Source organism: Penicillium expansum (assembly GCF_000769745.1).
Source record: "Penicillium expansum strain MD-8 chromosome Unknown contig127, whole genome shotgun sequence".
NCBI lineage: Eukaryota > Fungi > Ascomycota > Eurotiomycetes > Eurotiales > Aspergillaceae > Penicillium > Penicillium expansum.
In genome coordinates this window covers 222,748-236,585 of record NW_015971384.1, presented here as the reverse complement: position 1 = coordinate 236,585, position 13,838 = coordinate 222,748, and the positions used below count along the sequence as shown (strand labels likewise).

Genomic DNA, 13,838 nt, shown 5'->3' with positions numbered 1-13,838 from the left:
GACGATTCAGGGGTACGGGAAGGAGATGGCCCACAGCCTATTGGAAAAAAGTTGACCAGCTACAGAGTACGGAATACTTCGAGAATTCCAATTGACGGGAAAGAGGTCTCGTGTCGAAGCTGGGTAAATTTAGAACGATATTGACAATCCCCAGAGCCTCAAGGAGCTCGCTTAATAGTACCCGGGCAGCCACGAGATGACCTCGGACCACATTGTCATTTGAAGCCCCCGGCCCGGGGCTCTAGCCCCTGGAAGGGTTCAGTAACCGTCGACATATGCTATGAAAGTTATGATGTGGCCCAAATTCCTAGCGGTTTCATTGTACTTTTCACTTCGTACAAAGTACATCCTTGACATCCCCAATGAGGGCCGTGTCGATCCCCGGGCCCACCACACCGGCCCCAATGGCCCCCATTGTCTATTAATGGCCCGCGTTCGCGTTTTCGCGTTCTGGGCCTACAAATTCTCCTTTCTTTTTTTTTCATGTGTCTATAATTGGGGAGATATTGTACATCTTTGCAATTAGCTATAGTACCCCCTCAAGATGCAGCCGGTTCGTTGCGTTCGATCTTGGGTGAAATCACTACAGCTCGGCCTCGTGACTATGGCCGAAGCCATTCGCTCAGGGACATGGAGAGAACATCAATATCAGCTCCTTCAAGGGGCACAACAAAAGTCTCCGTACTATTACCTCCAAAATACCAAGAGAACTTTTACTATCCCTGGGCTGGCGATAGCGGCTATGTTGGTACTTTGGTATATTTTCTCGCATCCACTGCTTTATTTGGCTGCCCTCGACGAACATGATTGCCAACATCCAGTCGCTCGACTTGTTTATGATGCCAAGCAGGCTTTTAACGAAACATTGGGGCACCAGTCGAAGTCATTGGACGAGGCAGTGGCGGAATATCGACGACGATATAAGATGCCACCACCTCCCCACTTTGATGAATGGTATGCGTTTGCAATGTCACGAAACACAGTCTTGATCGATGAATTCGATACGATATATCATAATTTGCTGCCTTTCTGGGGAATTGCACCTAGTACGATTCGTTCTCGTGTGAGAGAGGATCTTGGGTATAATAATCACGTCATGGGCATTGCCATTCGTGACGGCAGAGCTATCCATTTGGGCAATGGCCAGGGGGGATTCCAGAGAGATGCAACAATGAAGATTCTTGACAAGTTCTCCCAGTGGTTACCGGACATGAACATGGAATTCAATGTACACGACGAACCACGAGTAATAATTCCGCATGAGGAGCTGCACATGATGGTCACTAAAGGGTATGCAGCTCACGCTCGGCTGAATTGTAACTCATCGCTATTGAACCTATTTTCACCGGGCGATGTGCATGACCCTATCCCACCAGTGCAGGTCTCCACGACCAGATTCAACAACATCGAGCGCCAAGAGACCTGGCTTTACTCGCGGCTTTCATGTCCACTTGACACACCTGCTAGGGCGCTGGATAGTAACGCACCAGATAACTCAAGTGCTTACGCAGTGGGTCCTCTGGGCTTTGTGTTCAACCAGACCGCCGCTAGTGATATGTGCAACAGCCCGTCGCTGCGACATCGGCTGGGAGTTTTTGACCACCCAAACTCTTTCAAGGTGACAAACGAGCTAGTCCCGATGTTTTCGATGTCCCGTCCGTCTTCATTCCAGGATATTGCAGTTCCCTCACCGTATTATTATGAAGGCATATCGCAGTTCGATGCAGAAACTTCAGTTGAGTGGGAGAACAAGAAACACCAGCTATACTGGCGCGGAAAAACTACCGGAGGACATAGTCGGAACGGCACCTGGCACAACCTACAACGTCAGCGTATCATCGGAAACCTGACCCATCCACAATCGCCCCAGTATCTCATGCAGCCAAAGAGCGATTCAAAATGCATTGCGGGCGGCAGTGATGGCTGGGAGGTCCAAGTGGCAAATCGATCCCAGATTAAGGGATACTTCAATACCCATTTCATTGAGATCGTGGATTGCGACGAGGACTGCCATGATGAGCAAATGTTTTTCGATGATATTGCGGAACCAGATCCCGCGAGCGAGGCCTGGAAATACCGGTATCTGTTGGACCTGGATGGCCATGCCTACAGCGGGAGGTTTTACGCCTTCATGCGTAGCAATAGTGTTCCATTCAAGTTGACCTTCTTCCGGGAGTGGCACGAGGATGTTTTGGTTCCATGGGTCCACTACGTGCCAATTAACAAAGAAGGAAATGAGATCCCTGAGTTGATACGGTTCTTCGAGGAAGATCCTACTGGCCAGCAGATTGCTCGATCCATCGGCGAAGAGGGCCAATCTTGGGCGGCTAGAACGATCAGAAATGATGATATTGACGTTTACATGTTTCGACTCTTTCTGGAGTAAGTTTGATGAAGCATCTATCTAATGTTGACTCTGCTAACTGGAATTGTAGGTACGCCCGTGTGCAAGATGACCAGAGGGAGAACCTGGGATTTCTATTGTAGAAGCCCTGTGGGAGATCAAGTCTATCTACCACAGTCGGTTTTCTGACAAAATCCCCACGGAAGCGGTCGATGGGCATTCCAGTCAATCCGAGTCCTAAACAAAACAGTGACACTATATCTCTAAATCACCAAGATGGGATGGAGTGTCCACTGTCATGGACTGCTATACGACATGCGCACATTCTCATTGCCTGCAGTCTGAATAGGACGTTTCATGAAATCAATGTCTATGGGTTTCCTGGTCTAGGAGCCACAGCATTGTCTGCGGTCGTACATCGAATGACCCATTTCGATAATTCGCGCGGTACGATGTGCTAGAGAAGTCTAGTGAGGTTCAATCGGGAACTAGCCCATCTGAAAATGATGTCGGGGGCAAACAAGATTGAACGGGTGCGAAAGAAACAGTGTGCAGCAATTAGTTTCTTTTCTCGGGGCTTAGATCCAAGCTGAATGGGGGAATGCCTATACTGCGACAGGTCGATCTTACATTGCCACTGCCTGCTCCTAGGTACGGCTGGTTAGCCTGCGACGGGTTACGACTTGTATGGAATTCCAGCGAGGGCTGACTGAGTCATGGAGCTTTTTCAGTTTCCTTGCTACTTGCATGTTATCTAATAAATTCTTTGAATGTATATATATCTTAGTTTCTACACCACTATCAGAATATCAAAACCATTACCTCCCTTTGGAGATGGACATTGAAGTTAGGAGACCACAGAAGAGGCAATTAGAAACAAATGAACACATCGCTTTTCAAGTAAATTTAAACGTACAGGTTTCATAAGTGTCCGACTACTCAAAAAAACTCAAAAGTAGATTCTTCACCTACAGAAACCCATCCGTAAACTGCACCCCATCCACCGTCCTTGAAAACAACAAATCCTGCCCATCCAACAGAAACCTACCCAAGAAATCCAAAGAAACCCAACAATACTTTTGCGGCGCACCCTTCAAGAAACCTTCAACAAGGGCCTTCTCCAAGCTGACGGGCATCTTCAACCTCCACAGCGTGAGAATCTCATATCCGTACTTGGATTCTTTCAACCCGGTATTGAACTCCGCATTACCGATGCCCCCATCATCAGGAACTTCTCCAGGGACCTTACCTGGAGAGATACGGGCAACATATTCGATTCTTTTAATAGGGCTGGTGGTGTAGAACCAGATGTGCTGGATGGTTGACGGGAGGAGATAGCTGCGGTATTCGTGGTTTTTAGAACCTGAGACGATATTTTGCATGTGCTCCGGTTTTATACTCATGAAGATGTCTGAGGTTGATTTTGCCATTTTGATGGCGGCTTGGAGGGAATTATTGTGGATGGGTGGGAGTTGATCGCAGTGGTGATGCGGGGTGATTTCTCATGCAAGTGTAGAGAATTTAAGGTGCAGATGCAGTCAGCTGTATGAATTGGTCATTTTTATCATACCAGCCCGCATCAAGTGAGTTGTCCTAGAAAACGCCGTAGCAAATAAGGATATATAATTTCATATAGATAGGAATCACAATAAGCGCATAGGTTAAGAAAGTGCAGGTGTACAACCTTGGAAGGAATAATGCCCTAGGTAACGCCAATTCCCCCAAAGAGAAAAAGGAATGGGTAATTACAGGAACGTCCAAAGAGAATGAATATAGAACCCCCGAGAAAAGAAAGAAGAAACAAGACTAGAGAGGGAAAGACCAGCTTTGCCGTCCAGGTTCAGTTGCAAAGCAAAGAGCCTACGAAGCAGCGGCCCACTCCACAACCTCCAGAGCACACATGACAAGCACGAGGGTCGAGGGGAGAATCCTGGAAAGAAAAAAGCCATGTTAGCAATGATCGATGCTCGAAAAGGATGACCAGAGGATGTCTGTTCTTTGTAAATAGGAGGGATAAGGGCTTACCAGACAACATAACTCTGGAACAAGAGTTTCGACATAGCACCAACATAGACATTATTGATCTGACAGATCTGCGCCAACTGCAATGCTGACGGCGCACCCGTAAGCAGGAAGCAGACAATAATGAAAATCGGATCATCAAGGATACTAATTGGCACAAACTTGGCCATGAGTGCCAAAATTGGAGCCATAATAATGGTTGGAAGAAGCATGCGCGCAACTAGGGAAGCGATGATAAGCTTGCGTTCGTCGCGGGGATGTTCTATGTCTGCTAGCGCCTCCTCGGGAATTGTATTGCGCGCGAGGTTCGCACCGAGCACAACCAGGATCAGCGGAACCGCGACCTGTCCGTTCGACTCGATTGCGCGGGTGACTGAGTTGCGGACGAAAGTGCCGTCGTGGAAGAAAAGGCGCTGGAGTGCCGGGACGGATGCGACAATGATAGACACTAGCATTGCCCATAGGGGTGGGTTCATGAAGTCCCATAAGCCATTAAGGAAGCGACGCAGTCCGAGAGTGGTTGATGCGAGGCCCTTTTGGACCTTTGGTGGAAGCCGCGCGTGGAGGGCGTTAGTTTTCTTTTCTCGCCACTGGCTCAGACGGTCTCGCGATTTGCGCAGAGACGCTTTGCAGCGCTGGAAACGCGTTTTATCGGCTTCTTGAGCCTCGCGCGCAGTGATTTCGACATCCGGGAATTGGAGGATGTCGCCTTGGGAGCTTTGACGGGGGAGGAAGGGGCCGATGGGTGGCGGTCCAATTACTGACGGTGTATCGTCTGAGTCGAGGTCGTCTGAGTGGGTGGAGGATAGCTTCGAGTAGGAATAAGTTCGCGTTGACACGGGTGTTTGGTCGCCGGATGGGAAGTGGCGGTCGGTGTGTGTTGCACGTTGCGCATGGTTTAGATCGTCCGAGCTGCGTGTTCTGACTAGCGGCTCGTCCGGGTCTGTCTGGTCCGTGTTGTCGCTATACCGCGCCTGGCCCTGCTCGATGATTGATTGGCCACTCTCGTCGCGCTCCGCCTCCTCGAGGTATCGATCCTTAGGCGCCAAGAGAATGTGGTATCCCCAGCTCCAGCGCACAAGTTGACCTAGCTGCTGGAAGATAAGCAGGTATAGAATGCCACGTGCGGCGACTTCGTCATCGTTGTCGTTTGGGAGCCGGTCCCAGTGGAGGCCCTTGAGGGTCTGCGATAGCGATATGACGAGAGAGATCGGGAGAGAATTTGAATTTCCAAAGACCTGCAGAGAAGTAGCCATTAGAATTAGATATTCAACTCTCTCAAATGGTAGGGCCCACTACATACCGCCATGGCGGCCACGAAATTCGACTGTCGCTTCTTGAAGCGGCAACATTTTGCGACAACGAAGGAACATAAGTATGAGACGAAAGTCTGGACAATAAAAATAACCGGGATGATAGCCAGGTCTGTCAGCTTTTCAGCGGTTAATTGTGAGCCCAATTTGGTGAAAACTGCAGGAATCAGCCATGTCACAGAAATATCTCATCGTGAGAGCAACGTAGGAATCCATACTGAGGCAGGGGGTGAACAGAGTCACATTGAGGTTTGCCACTAGCTTCTGAGCATCGGCATCGAACATGCCCTGACGGGCGGCAATATAACCAGGTAAGCTGACACAGACGACTTCCAGCACTGCTGAAAAGACGAGCAACACTAATTGAAAGAATGGGGGATGGCTTTCATGGGCGCTTATGAAGAAGCGGTTACCCATTGGGGCTTGGGCAATAGCATTGACATTTTGAAATGATCGGGGCAAGTTAAAGATGGCCATCAGTCAAATGATGGATGGGAATAGGAAGTGAAGAAGTTAAAAGGAGAGAGAAGTCTTGGATTTAGATATGGAAGCTTGGCACCTGGGCAGTCTCGCCCACGTTGATAGATCTTTGGTGGACATTTGTTGCCTTATCTTTGCACTCCGTTCACTGCATACCTTGCATGAGGATATCAATGGCGCAATGCTTATAATTTAAACACCATTTCTGCTTTCTGCTATAATATTGAAATTACTTTATAATTAGATATTAATGCATCTTGTACTACAAAGTAGGTATGTAAGTATGTAAGTATTTTAGTATCTTAGTATCTCAGTAGAAAAGTAGAAACCTGCCTAGAAAATCGGCAATGACGCATTTGGGAGGCGATAGCATCATGCCAAGACCTGGCCTGTGCTGATCGGATTAGGAAACATGCACGCGATAGTTAGCTATAGCTAGCTAGGTAGCTTGATATAGTTGTAGATCGAAAGAGAAAAAAAAAGTGTGATTAAACTAAATGCTCAAGACCCTGACATAGAACAAAGGACTGTGGTATAATACAAAGAACAGGCCTACAAAGGTAGGTCAAAATGTCACCAACAAGCTACCGCTGTCGGCTGTGCACCGGGGCTGTGCAACCTCATGCACTTTACGCCTCACCCACAAAGCCCAATTTCTCGCCCACTTTGATGCGCTGGCCTTTCTCAATACTCCAAGTCCACCCGTCACTGGGGGCATTTTCCGGCCAGCCGGCATCAACAGACTTGGGGGTTCCAAGAGGAGCCTCGAACACAAGTACAATCGAACTGCCAAGCTGGAACCCACCCATCTCCTCTCCACGTTGCAGTGGATGTCCGTCAAGGGTCCGGCTGGCGTGGCGATAAGTTGCCTCAACGAAGCCGGGATACTGCTCACCACGCTTGGCAGCTAACGCTGCGGCCAAGTCCGCAGCGGTATCAGTCAACAGGCTGTTCGTGCGCAGCTCCGAGTCAAAGTTGATTTTAATGGAGCCTACATTGGTAGCTCCGACCGGCGTGTAACTGAAGAAACCCCACCTCCATCGGCCGAGGAGTGCAACTCGCTCGTTGAGGGTGAATAGACCGGGTAGATGTCTCTGCAGATATGGTGAAACCGAGTATAACTCACCAGCAAAGTGGCGGCGGCTCTCGACCACCCAGGGAGCGGGGGAGTGGAAACGGTGGTAGTCACCGGGTGCTAGGTAAATTACAACGTAGAACAAGGCATGGTTGGCTGCGGTTTTGGGCGCGTACCACGGTGTTCCATCGCCACGAGCCAGGTCCTCTTGCACCTGAATTTCCGAGGTTGGTTTGGATGCGGTTGAAGCATCCAATGAAGCACGTTGTTTGGGAGCACCATCTTCTCCCGAAAGAAGGCTTGGGAGAGTGTAGGAAATTCCGTTCATGCGCGCGAACTCTTCATGCGCAGCCATGTTCTCGACATCTTTTTGAGTCTCTTTCCGGCCTTGGTCGGTGAGTCGCTTGGAGTGGTCGGCGTGCGCAGGCGTGGCTGATCCGAGGAGGGCATCCAGACTGTATGTCATTCCCTTGACTTGCTCCACCTCGCCCCGTTCGATCATTCCAAATTGTAAGATTCGGCCGTCGGAGGGAGCTAGAAGGGCACGAGGGTCGGGGTCCAATGGTCGAACGCCAGGCTTCAGCTTACGGTAGAAGAATGCCGCCAAATTCGGGTAGGTGTGCAGGTCGGGCTCCGCAACCTCCTCGAGGTTGACACCAAAGGCCCAGGAATAGAGTTTGAATCCGGGAACGCGGAGGTAATAAGGAAGTTCGATTTCGTTGAACTGACCCCATAGACGCGACATAGCCTTCAGGGGCAGAGTGGACATGATCTGAACATGCCATGGGCCTGAAAGGCTGATCCTCGGGCGAGGAGGTGGCCGTTTTCCATCTTCCCATTCATCGCCGGCGGCATCGCGAGCAAGCCGATCCCGTTCCGCACGTTGTGACTTGTAGAAAGACAGCAACCCTAGCAAACCGATTCCGAGTCCGACTGGGATGGGATACCATTCGACCTTGGTATTGCGCAGAGCAAAACCTAGCCTTGACCCAAATCCTCCTCTGTTGTTTTCAGAGTTATTGTCCTTCTGATATTGTCTCCAAGATTTAGACGAAAAATGCCGGAGGCTGGCTTTATGGCGAGCCGTGGCCCGGAACGAAAGAACCTCCATCGACGCAGCCCCGATCCGAGGGGCAGCGGGAGGACAGTGAAGGAGAGGCGAGGAAGTGAAAAGGCGCTTGGCCATAATGTTTAATCCATCGGTCTGGAGCGCTAAAATGGACCCCTAACTAAGCCCAGAGCGTTTTTTTCCGAAAATGGGGGAAACATGTTGTTACCGATTGACCGCCCGGCAGAATTGCACGTGGAGATACAATGGATGGACTGTCTTACTCTCTCTACTTTTATATCAAACACATTTCATTATAAATGATCATTTCTGCGATTCTGATTCTTTGCATCTTCTCTCATCTTGCATCGCTCTTCCCACTTCCTTTCTAGCTGCTATAGAGTCTCGCAGAGGACACTGCAACATCGACGTCGCTTATCGATCGATTGATGCCAGATATCAGCAACTAGAATCAGTTCCATATGGGCTTTTTAGCTTACAAACGACTACAGTTCTGAAGCAATGGCGACAGGATTATCATCTCAGCCCATGGTAAATGGAGACAAACCGGGCACAATCACGCTTCATATACTCTGCCAGTCTCTACCCCCTCCAAGCCGGTTTACACTCGAGAACGTTCCACTCTCCTCCACAATCGCGCAGCTCAAAGGTCGGATCGAACAATCCTTTCCGAACAATCCTCAAGCATCACACCAAAGACTCATCTACCGAGGGAAACCCCTAACTGTTGATGACGCAACACTCAGAGCAGTAGTTTCATCTATGGAGGTAAGTATCCTGTTCCTAAACTACACCATATGACATTTCGTCCTAACTGAATGGGATTTTCTCTTGCAGGAAGGCATTGATAGTATGCACCTCGTGCTGCCGCCTGAGCCAACACACGCAGCAGCACCTCCTGCCTCTGAGATGCCGCAACATTTGCATCTCGGGAATTCTGCTCAAGCTTCCACTTCCTCGTCCACCTGGGTTGATGACTCAAACCCTGATCCTTCGGTGACTACAGCTAGCATGTCCTCACACTCCAGCATTCCCAGGGAAACGGATGCCACTTCGGGTTCTCCACGGGTCACATTCAATCAATACGTCAACGCCTCTTCCTTTAACCGACACTCAGCAGCTACAAACGCACCAGAAGCCTATGGTGCAGAAACCTCTCAGCGTATTTTCACTTTACGGCGTCATATCGAGGAGATTGAGGGACAACTCGACCGACGTATCATGCCATGCATGGAGAACATCATTCTTATACGGAACCAACTTCTTGAAATTCAAGATGCACGACCTGCGAGACAACTTCCTATACCAGGTGTTGCGGAACTGGTTGCTCGCATTCTTGATTCTCAACAGCGCGCCCGTCTAATGGAATTTATGCAACAGCAGCACTCGCAGCCAAGCGTTGTAGCTCAAACCGCTACCCGAAACACGCTCCAAGCAGGCTCCATTCAGTTATTCATGCTGTCCTCGCCAATGGGAGACTATCATAGCGGCCTATTAACACAGAACCATCACTTGGTATCCCGGCCTGCAACCCAGCGGGCAGGTGCACCCAATCCAGCCGTTGCTAACGAACCCGGCGCACCCCAGACACCCCAAGTACCTCCAGCACCCCAACCACCTAACCAAAACGCAGCGGTGGTCCAGAACGCCCTGCGACAAGCAATCCTCAACCAAGAGCGCCGTGGCAACAACGTCGAGCACGCTGGTCTGGCACGACACATCCGCCGCATCTGGTTGTTCACCCGTCTGTGGCTCTTCTGCTACCTCACCAGCGCCCCTGGTACCTGGAGGCGTTACATCTTTGTCAGCATTGCCTTGCTTGTTGCATTCTTTTCTGAGACCAATATTCCACGGCAGTTTGCGACAACGATCATTAGTCCCATCCAACGTCATCTCGAGGGCCTCACTCATGTCGGTGGGCCAGCAGATCGAGCCACCCAAACTGGAGCCAATGACGCTGCTGCAGAGTTCAATATTTGGGACCAGATACGCCGCGCGGAGCGAGCCATTGTTTTTCTTTTTGCAAGTCTAGTTCCCGGTCTCGGTGAGCGGCATGTCCAGGCTCGCACTGCGGCAGACCAAGCTTTCTTAGCTGAGCAGGAGCGCCAGGCACGGGAACGTCAGGAGCAGGAGCAAGCGCGGGAGCGGGAGCGCCAGGAGCAGGAACGGGCCCAAGCTAGTGTGGTGGAAGATACGGGAAATGCAGGTACCGAACAAGAATAGGTATCATGCGCATGCACAGTCTGGACAGAGTCCAGCAGAGAACAGATCTATACCGGGAGGTACATTTGCTTTTCATATCCATATCTTTATTAGCGGTAGCGTCTTTTATCTAGTTTCTGTAATTGAACTCAATATGGGCCAAAGTGATACCCACAACAATCCATATTCTCCATGAAATCAGGTTACTAGAGCGATCAAACCCTTGTTCAAGGCAGTTGTCTATATCGCTTTGTAGTCATTGTTTCAGAGCCACCGATAATTGATAATCTCAGAAATATGTAATGATGTCTTCGTTCTATTCATCACAAACCATTGCCCCGGTAAATTGCGCAAACCATCAACTCACAACTTCGTGGCACCTGCATTCGCAGGTGGCTCAGAAGGCGGAGCCATAGGGCCTGTATTAAAGGATTCCTCGCCATCAAAGTGCCTGCCGAAGTCTATATCAGTAACTTCTCTCGAGACCAAAAGGAAAAAGAAAGGGATCCACTCACCATCCACGCTCGGCACCACCACTCAAAAAGCTACAGTCTCCATTCGCCAAACAATCCCATCCACCCCCAACACCGCGCCCATTCTTCCACTGCGGCGGGGACCCCGACGCACGAATGAACGTCGTACCCTCGGCAAGCGGCTTCTGACTCGAGCATTCTTCCTGATCACCGCTCTGTATAGTACTAGCAGTAGAAGAAGTCCCCCTCCTCTTAAAAGTACTCAAACCAGCTGTGAAAACATTAAAGTCCTCTTCGGAACTATCATCTGGCATGTGGCCGGTAAGAGCTCGTCCCATAGCAATGAGCGGCGCAGCATGCGCGCAGATTAGCACAGACTTGCTGGTTCTTTGGTCTGGTGGTAGATCTGCTTCCAGGGCAGAGACTTCTGCGTCGATGTCGGCGATTATGCCTTCCAGGGTTGTTGCTACACGGTTGTGGAGCTGCGTAATTGTTTCGCCGCGTCTTGAAGGGATGAGCAGGGGCTTGTAGATTTGGCTGGCTTCTGGGAGGAGGGTTGGGAAGTGGGTGGACATTATTTGGAGGGTTGGGTGGGCCGGGTGGTCGAAGAAGTCTGTCGCACCGAACCATTCTCTGGATTCCAATTAGCTTTGCTGATGATATGGTACTTGTAAAGTACTTCTTTTGTTCGGAACGATAAAGCGAAATGGTTGTGTTGATTGGGTAGGGTAGAAGGAAGTTCAAGTTTGAGGAGAGGTATACTACGTACCCTAGCCCATTTTCAATTCGTACATCAAACTCCGCATGCCGATCAATTGACCCAATCTGGCCATTGTGCTGGCTCTTTCCAGATTCGGTTGATATTCTCTTCAGCTTTTCAACAGATGGCTGGATTGTTTGGAGGCAGCGGTAGAAGGGACTCGAGTAGACACGGAACGGCTTAGGGTGAAATTCGGGGTCGATTATGTGCACCGCCAGTTCGTGTGACTGGTGCACACCGTGCGAGGTCAGCGCGGGGTCTGCTGGGTTTCCTGTCGGCGTGGGGAATTGGGACTTGTATGCGCCCGTCCGGAAGTCAATGGTCCAGTTGAGGCGGTGCTGTTATGGTTAGGTCTACAAGCCCATATTAATAAGTATATAGAGTACATACCCCATGGCGAGTCAGATATATCGTATCCAAAGGCATGGCGTATGAATACTTTCGTTGTTCAACTACGTACTGATACTGGCCTGGCCGTTGTTGTTGCGGGGGGAGGGCAGAATACAGGTACGCCGAGGGCGGTGAAAGCGTGCCTCGGTCCGGGCTTGCTTACGACATATGAGGATGAAAAGGCAGAGGATGGCACAAGCATTGCAGACTGGAATCATCTAGCATTGATATACGAGCGAACCATGTACTCTGCAAACCATCAAAAGTGCGGAACAGGAGATATTTTGTTCACAGCTACAAAGTCCAGATTACATTCCAGGGCCCGGCCCAGTAAAACCAACGCTATGCATAACCAGTCAAAGCAAGAACTTTTCTCAATTCTTTTTTAGAACGACTCCATCTAGTAGAAGAAGCCGAGGAGCTTGCCAGCAACGTGCTTGCGGCGAGCCTCCTCATGGTCCATGATACCAGCGGAGGTGGTCAGGACAACGTAACCGAACTGACGGGAGGGAAGGAGCTGGGTAGCCCACTTCTCGAGGTCACGGAGCTGGACGGGGTAGCGGGGGTTGATGACACCACACTTGTTGAGACTGGAGGTATGAACGTTAGTTTCATGTACCATTGAGACTGGTGGATGTAGTTGTGAATACGTACCGGCCGTTGAGCTGGATGACAATCTTGCCGGAGCGGTGGTCATCGACCTCCTCGAACTCGCCAATGTAACCTGAAAGAAAAAAGAGTCAGTATGTTGTGAAGATTTAAAAGTCGTCAAATACTGAAAAAGCCATAACAGCGCTTTGGAAACGTGTAAGATCTTCGCAAATTAATATATCGGACACTTAAAAGGCAGACGTCGTAGGTTGTTTGAGACCGGCCGCCTAGTTATCAGCCCGAATGGGTGGGACAAATATTCTCAAAACAGGGAGTGGAAAAAGCAATTGAAAAAAAGAACGCGACAATGAAAGAGGATAAAAAGGCAAAAAAGAAATTTTCAAAATTCACGTACCGTGCTTCTGCATGACAGCAAGGAACTTGACGATGACCTTGGAGGAAGGACGGATGAGGACCTGGCGCTTGCCAGCCTTCTCGGCGTTGTTCATGGCGTTAAGCGCATCGTTGAGGACGGAGGTCTTGACCATTTTGGCGGTTTAGTAGAATCGAGATTCTCAAATCGTAACGTTTAAAAGTAAAGATTATGAGGTATCTGTTTCACGAAGGCGGTTCAAGTCAGCCACCACTAGTCTTCGAGCGCAAAGAGTGCCCCTTTTTTGCATTGCAAGGAGTTCTTCAGCCCGTGCCGAGTTGGGAGATGCGTATCATCTTGGCTTCCTGGATCACGATTCCTGAGAATTATCTATAATTCTCATATGGAAGCAATCTAGACAAGATGATTGCATCCCCAGACTAGCTGAGAGGCTGTTTTTGGGGGAGGGCATAGCACATACCTCGAGAGATGGTCGTCGATGGATGAAGCGGAAGAAAACGACGATCAGTGAAAGTTTGGTTTTCGGGTGGTGCGCGGGTAGGGTTTGGGTGCAGAATAGCCCTTATCGTTAGGGTCACGTGGCGATAACGGTTGTCAGATTGGTGCCTTACCTTGACAAGGCATTAGTATTTTCTACATCTGTAACTAACTAGTTACAATGTACAATGTACCTGGACCTCCAGGACTGTACCTACACAATACCAAGCATCGCAGCAACACAAAGA

The 13,838-nt window shown here is 49.7% G+C and overlaps 7 protein-coding genes across 7 annotated transcripts; 2 read left to right on the top strand and 5 right to left on the bottom strand.

Annotated features, from left to right (window-relative positions):
* Positions 1 to 544: 544 nt before the first annotated feature.
* PEX2_039690 (Lipopolysaccharide-modifying protein) lies at positions 545 to 2,487 on the top strand (the record flags this gene model as incomplete). The annotated part of the gene is made up of 2 exons (XM_016741244.1): positions 545 to 2,382; positions 2,436 to 2,487. 2 exons carry the CDS (start codon positions 545 to 547, stop codon positions 2,485 to 2,487), a joined length of 1,890 nt encoding a protein of 629 aa, XP_016596738.1.
* An 825-nt stretch (positions 2,488 to 3,312) lies between these two features.
* Positions 3,313 to 3,774, bottom strand: PEX2_039680 (uncharacterized protein; the record flags this gene model as incomplete). The annotated part of the gene is made up of 1 exon (XM_016741243.1): positions 3,313 to 3,774. One exon carries the CDS (start codon positions 3,772 to 3,774, stop codon positions 3,313 to 3,315), a length of 462 nt encoding a protein of 153 aa, XP_016596737.1.
* Positions 3,775 to 4,204: 430 nt separating this feature from the next.
* On the bottom strand, positions 4,205 to 6,156 carry PEX2_039670 (Auxin Efflux Carrier superfamily; the record flags this gene model as incomplete). The annotated part of the gene is made up of 4 exons (XM_016741242.1): positions 4,205 to 4,274; positions 4,370 to 5,604; positions 5,670 to 5,836; positions 5,898 to 6,156. 4 exons carry the CDS (start codon positions 6,154 to 6,156, stop codon positions 4,205 to 4,207), a joined length of 1,731 nt encoding a protein of 576 aa, XP_016596736.1.
* A 632-nt stretch (positions 6,157 to 6,788) lies between these two features.
* On the bottom strand, positions 6,789 to 8,420 carry PEX2_039660 (phosphatidylserine decarboxylase 1; the record flags this gene model as incomplete). Its single annotated transcript, XM_016741241.1, has 1 exon — positions 6,789 to 8,420. The coding sequence occupies one exon, from the start codon at positions 8,418 to 8,420 to the stop codon at positions 6,789 to 6,791; it is 1,632 nt and encodes a 543-aa protein (XP_016596735.1).
* Positions 8,421 to 8,804: 384 nt separating this feature from the next.
* On the top strand, positions 8,805 to 10,526 carry PEX2_039650 (uncharacterized protein; the record flags this gene model as incomplete). The annotated part of the gene is made up of 2 exons (XM_016741240.1): positions 8,805 to 9,071; positions 9,141 to 10,526. The coding sequence occupies 2 exons, from the start codon at positions 8,805 to 8,807 to the stop codon at positions 10,524 to 10,526; spliced, it is 1,653 nt and encodes a 550-aa protein (XP_016596734.1).
* Positions 10,527 to 10,868: 342 nt separating this feature from the next.
* Positions 10,869 to 12,164, bottom strand: PEX2_039640 (uncharacterized protein; the record flags this gene model as incomplete). Its single annotated transcript, XM_016741239.1, has 4 exons — positions 10,869 to 10,956; positions 11,021 to 11,611; positions 11,748 to 12,076; positions 12,129 to 12,164. 4 exons carry the CDS (start codon positions 12,162 to 12,164, stop codon positions 10,869 to 10,871), a joined length of 1,044 nt encoding a protein of 347 aa, XP_016596733.1.
* Positions 12,165 to 12,528: 364 nt separating this feature from the next.
* PEX2_039630 (40S ribosomal protein uS8) lies at positions 12,529 to 13,267 on the bottom strand (the record flags this gene model as incomplete). Its single annotated transcript, XM_016741238.1, has 3 exons — positions 12,529 to 12,718; positions 12,783 to 12,852; positions 13,135 to 13,267. 3 exons carry the CDS (start codon positions 13,265 to 13,267, stop codon positions 12,529 to 12,531), a joined length of 393 nt encoding a protein of 130 aa, XP_016596732.1.
* Between the last annotated feature and the right edge of the window lie 571 nt (positions 13,268 to 13,838).